The following is a 9,464-nucleotide window of genomic DNA, read 5'->3' as shown; positions in this document are numbered from 1 at the left end:
TTTGGTGTAATCTGATCGTTTTTCATGATGACCACGTCGACAAATCGGATGTTTGGAGCGTAAAAAAGCGTCGGTTTCGTGTCCAATTTTTGACTTTGTTTCGACCTCTCGGTGAGTATTTTTGTTTCCCATGTGTTCTTTACGTTTTCAATTACTGCTTCCACCGTTCTTGATCAATAATCATTGTTTATATTCTTTCATTCAGGGCTATGTTTTAGTGCAACATGCCGTGACGAGGTCATTGTTGTTCCAATATAAGCGGAACAAAGGTCAGAACACACCAGCTTTTACGTTACGTTTGTGAATACATTTGAGCAATGAAGCTTAAAATTGTTAGTATAAAGTTCAGTAAGCAATATGTGCTTAAATGTATTCTAATGTACTCAGGTTTAATCATAGTAATAAACGGTCAAAATTTACATAAATATGGCGCCAAGCGGCCATTGCGCTGTCTTCTCCTGTTGCAGTTTTCGAGGAAATAATTGTTATAAATCGTTGAATGGCGCGATGTTTGGGCCATTTCGTCTATTTTATTACTTTTCTCGATTGGAAATAGGTTTAGCTTTGTTATTTGAAGATGACTGGTTTGCCTGTGAGGTTTTTTACGAAAGGAAATCTTTCTTTTGGGCTCTTTTATCAACAGAGTCTATTAATATGGATCAGAAGAGGTTACATGTAGAAACGGGGAACACACCAAACAAGCCGCTGAGAAAAAGACCGACTCCAACTGGTTCTTCAAGAAAGTCTCTTTTCGGCAGTTCTCCGTCAGGAAAGCCGGTTAGTAAAATGATTTTTTGGTTAATTTTACAATTTGAGATTTAACCTATCAGTGAAGCATTTTCTCTCCAGAGAATCATCTGGTCAGAAGGTTTTGTCACATTGTTTATTCGTGCAGTTTTTCTCTTCCCAGATTTCCTTATTCTTTAGTCTTAATCTTCAAATTTTAACATTTTCGAAATTTTTGGGGGTGTATATTTTAAGCCTTTTTATTTAGCAGAATTGGAGATTTCGAAACATTACATTTTTGTATATTACATCATTGAGAATAATATTAATTCTGTTTAAACAAAGGTACCCCAACCAAGATTAGTCACAAGACTTAAAGGAGTTAATACTTCGCCAAAAGTTTTAAAATTTGACTCAAAGAAGCAAAGGATTGTTTGGCAGAGGAAAGAGGATGTGGCACTTGTACAGTTTGTTGCCTTACACAAAGACTTGCAGCCAACAAAAAGTGAATGGCCTTCGCTAAATCCGAAGTCAAAATACTGGAAAGATGCTGCCGAGTACATCAAACAGACAGCTGGAACACAGTATCTCAGAGAGGGTTGGTACATCCTTTAATCTAGCACAAATTTATAGTATGCTGATAAGAGGAGGTCCAGTTAAGAAATAAAGGTTGAATACCCATAACTTCCATACCTCTAGTTTGATACTGAAATATCGAACATTTTCCTTTTGGGATAATTTGCGGAGTTTCATGTCTGACATTACTTAGTTGTCTTGTCTTTGGAATGTTGTTGCAAGGCATTAAAATAATGCAATCACTCATTAGTGACTAAAAATAATGTCTTTTAAATTGGTAGTCGCACATAAAAAATAATTTATTCAGTTTGCTTCACTTTGCGTGTCACTGATTTTTTGGGCTGTGAATGACAATTGTTATGTATTCCATGTTTGTTGAGGTGCTAATTGTTACCCTTCATATTTTTAGGATCATCAATCCGCCAACGAGTGGTGGTATACATGAAAGGCCATTATAAAAGTGTTGATGAGGCAGAAGACGAATATGGATTATCTGTGGATTCCTACCTAGGGGAGCCAAATGTCCTTAATGAAGAAGAAACAGAGCTGCAAAGCTCTTCTGATGTGTTAAATGCCATTGATCACCTTGGACAGTCACAACTGGTTGACATGATTTTCAAGGCTTTCAGTAGAGTGATTGACAAAAATAATTTGCTTTTAACACTGTTAACACAGATTTCTTTCCGAGAACACCTTAAAGATTTGATTGTTGCTCTACACCCCCACCTGCATGAACAAGATCAAAGAATGCTGCTCAACTACTGGTTTCTTCAGCAAGCTAGAGAGGTGGGAACTGACAGCAATCCGGCAGATTTTGCAACCCTGTCCTTGGAAGCAATGCTAATGCTTCAAAGAAATGACAAGCCCAATTTGGTTTACAAGTGGTGCAGCTGCCTCTACAATGATGAAGGCAAGCCGAGTTTGGATTTAAACCGAATGCCCTTTGGGATGCTGCAGTACATCATAGAGTTCTTCAGCTGTACACATGTTGCCCAGGTTTGTATAATAGTCTGTATGAATGGTTGTTGAAAAGGTCATGGTAAATTAGGGTAGTGAAGGTGTAAATCATCATGCCTGGATCAGGTTATCATAATGGTAACTCATCAAGTCTCCCTGTCTGTGGAAGTGTTTGTTTCTATGTTGTAACTAATGGCTTATGTAAAAATATCTTGAATATAATGTACATGTAGTTGCATGGCAAAGCTGTTGTTACATTTATTCAGTATATAGCTACACAGATGCTCCTGCACAACAATCAGAGCACCTCTCTTGTTTTTATTTCTGAGAATAAGGTTATTTAAATATATCTTTTAGATAAGAGAACCCCCCAACTATAAGATGTGGCAGGACACCTTGGATGCTGAGTTCGGTGGGGGCAAATTTAAGCGCCTCTTTCGTGGGCCTATGTGGAGTGGTTGTGATAGGAAAGACATGGGCAACCCAAGAAAGGTAATTAAAAGTTATTCATTGACGTTCAAGTTTACTTAGAAAATATGTTTAATCAGTAGAAAAGTAACACTGTACACAGTTCTGAGTGGACAGTTATGTTGGGACTACATATAAATAGGCTTCACTGAAAAGGGTGTGTAGCTCTCAACACGAGGTTAGTAAGTCCCAGTTTTATATTACATTACTCATTGGAAATGACCCTTGTATCCTTTCATAGGAAATAGATACAAGTTAATTTTTAATACAGCCATAATAATACTTCTTATTTCAGGCAAGGGTAAATGTTCCCTGTGTAAGTACTCAAACTCAGAATAAAAGTATGCAGAAGTCACCATTTAGCACCAAGCCAGAAATCCAGGTAAGAAGAAAATCTAAAATTATTCATTCAAAATGTTTTAGTTATTCAGTTTGTGGATTGGAACTCTATTTTGAATGAAAATTGAAATAACCTGTCTGTATAAATTGAATCTTAGCAAGAAAATTCCAACTTACATTTCAAATAAAATTATAGAGGAATGCTATTTGGAAAATAGATGATCAATCAAACACCAGTTGTACAAATTCATGAAAAGGAATACCAGTCAATTTGTGATTGTGTTGTGTTATGGACATTTTTGTTTCGATTTTCTCCAGAGTAATTTTTGTAAAATTGTAAATGTATGAGTAAATAAGTAAAGTTGTTGTTGTTGTTTGCGTAACAAGTAAGCACCTCTTTAGTTTGGTTCATGTTGTGTTTTGGTTTTCAGATAGAAGCAGTAAAAGAATTAGTGAAATGCAACCCCAAGGGTCGGTTTTGGATAAAGGCTGATGGGACTGATGTGAAAGCAGCCTTACAGGAGTCATTGCGAAGAGAGTGGAATGGTGACGTGGATTTGCTGGATGGTAAGCTGCAAGATATACGGAGGGAGTATGAAGCAAGAATATCGAGCTGTGAAACAATAACTAAAGACAATAACATCAGCAGGGAAGATTTAGTTATTGCATTTGCAGCACTGATTACTGCCTTAGAGGAAGACATTGCATTTCTTGATGATGGTCTTCAAAAAGCAGTAGAGTCGTTTCGTTCAAAGTTCAACAACCCCAGCACCACAGTTGAGACTCTGAAAAGCCTTAATTGGGACATTGTAGAATTTCAGACACTGTTGGAACAGGCAACCTTCTTCAAGGAGCAGATCAGTACTTTCATTGCTGACTTGAATTCTTCACAATCACAAGCACCAGTAGCACCTAACTGGAGACTGTGGCTGAAACAATCCCCTGGCTACTTGCAATTCTTGCGAAACCTCTTCAAGAAAAAGCGGATTTGCGCAACACACATACTTGTTTTCATGGTGGCCGACGAGCAGCGCATCTGCAAACCTTACGCCATTCCCATCCAGTATGTGCCTTATAAAGGGATTAGAGACCAGGAAGTGAGGGATCTCACCAAGAAAATCAAAATTGAAATGACCAAGGCACATCTCAAAGTTGTTGGTATGTACTCTTTTTTGACATAATGAACAAAAATGATATGAATAGGTGAAGCATGTCTGTTCTGTTCCAGTTTGGGTTTTGTCAATCTTGCCGACCAATTCAAGGAAGGATATTCTTATGCCTGGATTAAAAGACCATCCCTTGTTGTAGCGTCCACAATTTGATGATATTGTTGACAAAAAGTCAATAACAGGCACCAAGTAGGAACCTTCCTCTCCTGGTTGCTGTCCATGGCTCACAAGCATTGTTGCTGAAGCTCCTTTGTGTTGAATATCTTTTTTTTTCTGCTATCTGTAGGTACCAGTACTGATGGTGAGTTTGAGCAGTTAAGGAGGAGGGGTGAGACCCGCCCCCTGCACATTTGGCAGCTAGCTCATGATGCTCGTGACAGTGTCAGCAAGATGAGTAAAACAACTTTGTTGCAGATGCTTGAATTACAAGGAGGTAATAACAGTATAGTATCTGTCCTAAACACTGTAGGCCACATTTGACCACTATTTTGTTTTGGTGTCCTGTGACCTGGATTTTAGATCGTAGTTTCTAAATGAACAATTTTGCTAATTTTCCTCAGACAAGCACTTTTGTACCACAGTCAAGCCCCTATTCAGTGGCCACTTACTAAACAGCCACCCTAGTAGGCGGCCAGTAATCAAGTCCCGATGAGGGCTTTTCTATTGTTTTTACTGCTATGAGTGGCCAACCCCTTTTAATGGCCCACTATCCATTTCCCTGAGGGTGGCTGTTTAATAGGGGTTGAACTATAGGATGATTGGCAGTCTAAAGATCCTCAAAATCAATTGACATTGTTTTCTGTCAAGTGCAGTTGCAATAGTTTGTTTAATGGTTATATTTAATGATCTTTTCAATTAAAATGGCACTTGAAATTAACACTAAACAAACTAGTAAGACTCATTTCAAGTAATCATACAAAGTTTCAATAAATTTGATTGCAGTTGATGCCAATGGTCTTCCAGTTGTGGCCCGTCCAAATTCAGCTATCCTACATGAGGTTATTTTTCAACTGCATGAGCTGAGAAACAACCAGATGTTGAGCTTGGAAGATGCAGTTACGTTTGTTAGAGGGAAACTGGTCCCTGATGGGCATGCACCATACCCCTTCAGAAAGGACACACCTGAAAGTTTGCTTGACAAACTAAGATCTGTGGTGGCCACATACCAGTTCAGATGTGATGTCCAGCACTGGAAACATCAAGGTGTTGATTTCAGCCTGTATGTGTATGTGCCAGAGGTGGACCCAATCACTGGTGACATTCACCATGAAAGAGCAGACCACAACCACCTACTAAAGAGAATAGCTAAGCACACCAGGGATGGCAACAACAGCGAGCTCATTTATGAAAGGTTTGATGAAGCCATGCGCAACCCCATGACGGGACTCACCCATGCATCATTGGTTGGTTCACGCAAGCAGTCAGTACCAGATGCTGAGAAATTGCTCTCTTTTCATGTGGCCAAATTTTTCAAAGACAACCACTACCTTGCAGAAGCAGAATACGTTGAGACGGTTGCTTTATGGCATGAAGCATCTGATGGGCGTGGCCTAAGTCAACTACAAAGATGCAGGCAGAACTATCAGATGCTCAATTACATCCTGGATGAGTGGATTCCTTGGCATCAGGACAATTATGATCTGTCCACACTTGACATAAACAAGTAAATTTATGCCCATAAACTATTATTGACATATCCCTGTAATATGCAGTTTACTCCAACAGAGGGGTGCATTTTAAAGGGGAAAGCAAATCTTTGAAAGATCTGTGTAGATAAAGTACAACAAGAATGTGGCATGAACAGCATTGCAAACATGTTTAAGAAAATATAACCATGTGAATGAAAATCATCACAAACCCTTTCCATAATTTGTGTTTTGACTGTTGACTTTTTACAGGAATAGAATCTTCATTTAAGTATGCCTTCATTGCAATTTGCTGCCTCATCCATGGAAATGAATGTTCGATAGCACATAGTACAAAAAGTTGACATTGTTTACTCTGGTTTGAATTTGTAGGCCTATAGGGGGTTTGAGAGGGTTTTCTCGAGAAACCATCATTGAAGTGACAACCAACATTGAAAGTCAAGAGTTTCGTCGTCGACAAAATCAAGAAATTGGCTATGTGGAGAATCCCCGTGCATCGGAAACTGATGACCTCGAGTGCTTTTATGGTATGTGCCACACTTGGTTGGGTCCATATTTCACCCTCAAGGATTTCAAGCTAAAGTGGAGGAAGATTGTACGGTATGTACATGTGTGGGATCCTGTGAATATAGTGGCCACTTCTATCTCGTACGCGGGTTTTACGGTTGGGAAAAAATGTTCTGAATTTGTGCCTCAAAATTAACTACTGTTTCAAAAAGACTAATTTTGTTCATCATGGATTATTCAGTCAAGGAATTAAGTATTCTTCAAGGCCAGGGAAAAGCTGGGCAATTTCTATTTCGAATCAGGGGAAGTTGATATTTTGAAAATAGCCCAATCTCGATATATCAAAATTCAGCCTAAAGTAATAGACCCCAGTATGAGGCTCTAAGGAATAAAACCCCCAAACTATGTATTCATTTCCCGGAGCCTCGTACTGAGGTCTATTGCTTTAGGCTGAATTTTAATATATCATAATTGATCTATTGAAATAATTTAACATGGCTTATTTAAATTACCATTAAAGGCTGGTAGAAACTAGACCTGACATTTTGCATTTTTCTGGTCAAGAAAATTTTATTGTTTTCAGGGAAAAAGTCAGGGAATTTTGAAATTAAAAGCAATGTCTGTGGCAACCATATCAGTGACTACACATTGATGTAGGGAAAGCTTTTAATGACCCTTCTTTAATTCTACGCTTTTAGGGAATTTACAAAACGTATGGACCCAGATCTTCCCTTCTTTTACCATACTCTGAATGAAAGGTTCTCAGTGGACTTGTTGCCATCTTTTGATGAACCACCACCAGGCTGTGGAAGTGACGATGAAGATTGTGATGACCTAACAAAGAACCCATACCGTTTGCACCGTCTTGTTAGAAATACCAGGGAAGATGGATCCATATTTGCTGCCGGTCGGTCATTTCTTCCAGCCAGAAACAGAACATCGACAAGACAACGATTTCATCGTTTTGATATTGGCTTACCCCCTGTTCCTCAAGGATAGCAATTGTATCTTATATATTTAACCCCCAACAATACTAATTATTATTTTCTCCCTACAATACCAATGACATGAAGACAAGTGCTGAGAATATAGATTTAATCACCTAGGAGGAACTGTCACAGCTTGAGTCATAAAGAAATAAATTTTTGAACTAAACCCTACCAAAACAGGATTTTTTTATCCAAGTGAATACTAAGTTATGTAAAGTTATCTTAATACAAAATCAAGTATGTCTTTGCAAGAGTGTGTCAACGGAAAATAATGTGTATACATCCTCAAACCAAAAAATGGTAAGCAATTAAAATTCAAGACTTATTAAAATCATTGGTCAAGGGTGATCAAAGAAATAAAGTTCTTTTTAATAAATGCTATCTTGTTATTGTATAGCTGACTTTGCTTTGCTCTTTGAAAACTGGGTTGGTGGAGGGTATTTGGGTTACGACCAGGCCAATAACTGAATTTAACACAATGTATGAACATCTGACGACCACTTTTTCATCATGTTACTGTTCACTTGACTTGACCATGACATGAAAACCACCAAAGACTGTTAAAAATCTCCCAACGTCCTACATGGTGTTTTGAGTTTGATTAGCAAACACTTATTGAAGTCTCTCAAAGGTTGCTGAAAATCACCTGTGTTGTCTATCTAATTTTTCCCCTTTATATGCACATTATTAATAAGAGATCAGACGATTCCTCGTAAGAGTAAGAATAATGTAGGCTTTCATTTTCTGAAAACAAATTCAATTAAATTGGCTACAGCTTATCATTGTACTTGTATAGTCCATCATTAGGCAGCCATTTTCCAGCCTTGATAAAGATTACAGATGCTATATAAGTCCACTTTGGAGAGTCTACCATGATATACTGACATTTGATGTTTTTAAATTTTGCATCTTGTAACTCACCATTTGTCATTGCTGAATTAAATTTAGGGACTTTTTCTTTGGGAATATAACCAATCCTGTCCCATTGTAAGTTCACTTTGGCTTGCACAATGATGGCATTGCAATCCCTGATGTTGTCTGGTTCAGTTTGAAGTCTTAGTTCAACTGTTCCTTTTGCAGCTAGAATTTCTCGGCATTTCTTCAACGTACTTTGACAATCTGCATGAAAGGAGCTGCCTCTTAAACCAACATATTCAGTAAAAAGAGGAACTGATTCCTCAACTGCTTCTCTTTCGTCACATGGCTCCTCGAGATATTCCTCCTCTTCATACTCCTCGTGGATTTCATCTACAATCACAATATCCTCATCTGATTCTTCGCTTGAAGAGTTAGCACCGTTGTTTTCAGGTTGGTTATGACAAGCAGTGCAATCTGGCAGCACAACATTCATCAGCCTGGGATATTCAGTGCAACTGCACCGACACCTGGTTAAATCCAGCCACGGACAACAATCGGAGGACGTATCGTCCTCTGATGAATTTTCCAGTTTCTCCATCGATTTAGGTCTTGGAAGCTTAGACGCTCCTACTTTACCCACAACTTCGAAGTCCACGATAAAGGTAACCTGTCTTCCATCAGATTCCTGTGTAAACAAAAAAACAATTCGACACAACTAAACTTGAGATGAACACGTTTACAAACCCGACGATAATAACAATAAGTTTAAGCTTAGTTTGCTTGGTTTACCATAGCCTGCGCGAGAACACAAGAGAAATAAAGCAACTTGTACACAAATACGATACAAACACAACAACAAAAAAATAGTTACCGTGAAATAACAGGACGATTTAACGTTGATCAGGACAGGGCTTCGTGCGGTTGAAAGTTTGCCTTTGCAATCGTCGCTCCAAAGAACACAACAGAGACGGCGAACGGCCAACTCCCTTGGAAAACTAAAGTGTCCAAGTACACAACATATCTCTAAACAAGGAAAACTGGTGACTGTAGTGAATTTTTTGGTTCCTAGATCGATGCAATGAACATATATCAGCTTCGAGAGATCGAATGGTCTCTCACACCGCGAAATTAACCTGACGGCGTCCATGTCGAAATGGCAAGTCATGTGACCCAAAAATAATGATAATATAGTTGGAAGCAACGCATCATGGGAAGTCCTTTCATCCCCC

At 38.5% G+C, this 9,464-nt stretch overlaps 2 protein-coding genes across 4 annotated transcripts; one reads left to right on the top strand and one right to left on the bottom strand.

Moving 5' to 3' along the window:
• LOC110063684 (uncharacterized) lies at nt 1-7,753 on the top strand. Of its 3 annotated transcripts, XM_089273985.1 has the most exons (12): nt 1-111; nt 206-269; nt 644-777; nt 1,072-1,324; nt 1,712-2,298; nt 2,617-2,751; nt 3,023-3,109; nt 3,498-4,224; nt 4,522-4,668; nt 5,178-5,898; nt 6,254-6,481; nt 7,087-7,753. In XM_089273985.1, the coding sequence occupies exons 3-12, from the start codon at nt 655-657 to the stop codon at nt 7,385-7,387; spliced, it is 3,309 nt and encodes a 1,102-aa protein (XP_089130111.1). In that variant the 5' UTR covers nt 1-111; nt 206-269; nt 644-654; the 3' UTR covers nt 7,388-7,753. The 3 variants fall into 3 exon arrangements, with proteins under 3 accessions (XP_089130111.1, XP_089130110.1, XP_089130109.1); XM_089273984.1 differs by having other exon boundaries at nt 1-269; XM_089273983.1 differs by lacking the exons at nt 1-111; nt 206-269 and having other exon boundaries at nt 276-777.
• Nucleotides 7,467-9,463, bottom strand: LOC149104160 (uncharacterized). The gene is made up of 2 exons (XM_089273986.1): nt 9,107-9,463; nt 7,467-8,920 (listed from the first exon to the last, which is right to left on the bottom strand). Exons 1-2 carry the CDS (start codon nt 9,398-9,400, stop codon nt 8,147-8,149), a joined length of 1,068 nt encoding a protein of 355 aa, XP_089130112.1. The 5' UTR covers nt 9,401-9,463; the 3' UTR covers nt 7,467-8,146.
• Nucleotide 9,464: the final 1 nt, after the last annotated feature.

The sequence above is a fragment of the Orbicella faveolata genome, unplaced genomic scaffold, assembly GCF_042242905.1.
Source record: "Orbicella faveolata isolate gen_17 unplaced genomic scaffold, um_ofav_v1 contig_35, whole genome shotgun sequence".
NCBI lineage: Eukaryota > Metazoa > Cnidaria > Anthozoa > Scleractinia > Merulinidae > Orbicella > Orbicella faveolata.
This window is presented reverse-complemented; position numbering and strand designations above follow the sequence as displayed.

Excerpts from the sequence above, each read along its gene's own strand:
- LOC110063684 (XM_089273983.1), top strand. The coding sequence starts at position 427 with ATGGCGCCAAGCGGCCATTGCGCTGTCTTCTCCTGTTGCAGTTTTCGA. Across the intron at positions 2,299-2,616 it reads GCTGTACACATGTTGCCCAG|ATAAGAGAACCCCCCAACTA; the intron begins GTTTGTATAATA and ends TATATCTTTTAG. Across the intron at positions 3,110-3,497 it reads GCACCAAGCCAGAAATCCAG|ATAGAAGCAGTAAAAGAATT; the intron begins GTAAGAAGAAAA and ends TTTGGTTTTCAG.
- LOC149104160 (XM_089273986.1), bottom strand. The coding sequence starts at position 9,400 with ATGACTTGCCATTTCGACATGGACGCCGTCAGGTTAATTTCGCGGTGT. Across the intron at positions 8,921-9,106 it reads AATCGTCCTGTTATTTCACG|GAATCTGATGGAAGACAGGT; the intron begins GTAACTATTTTT and ends TTGTTTACACAG.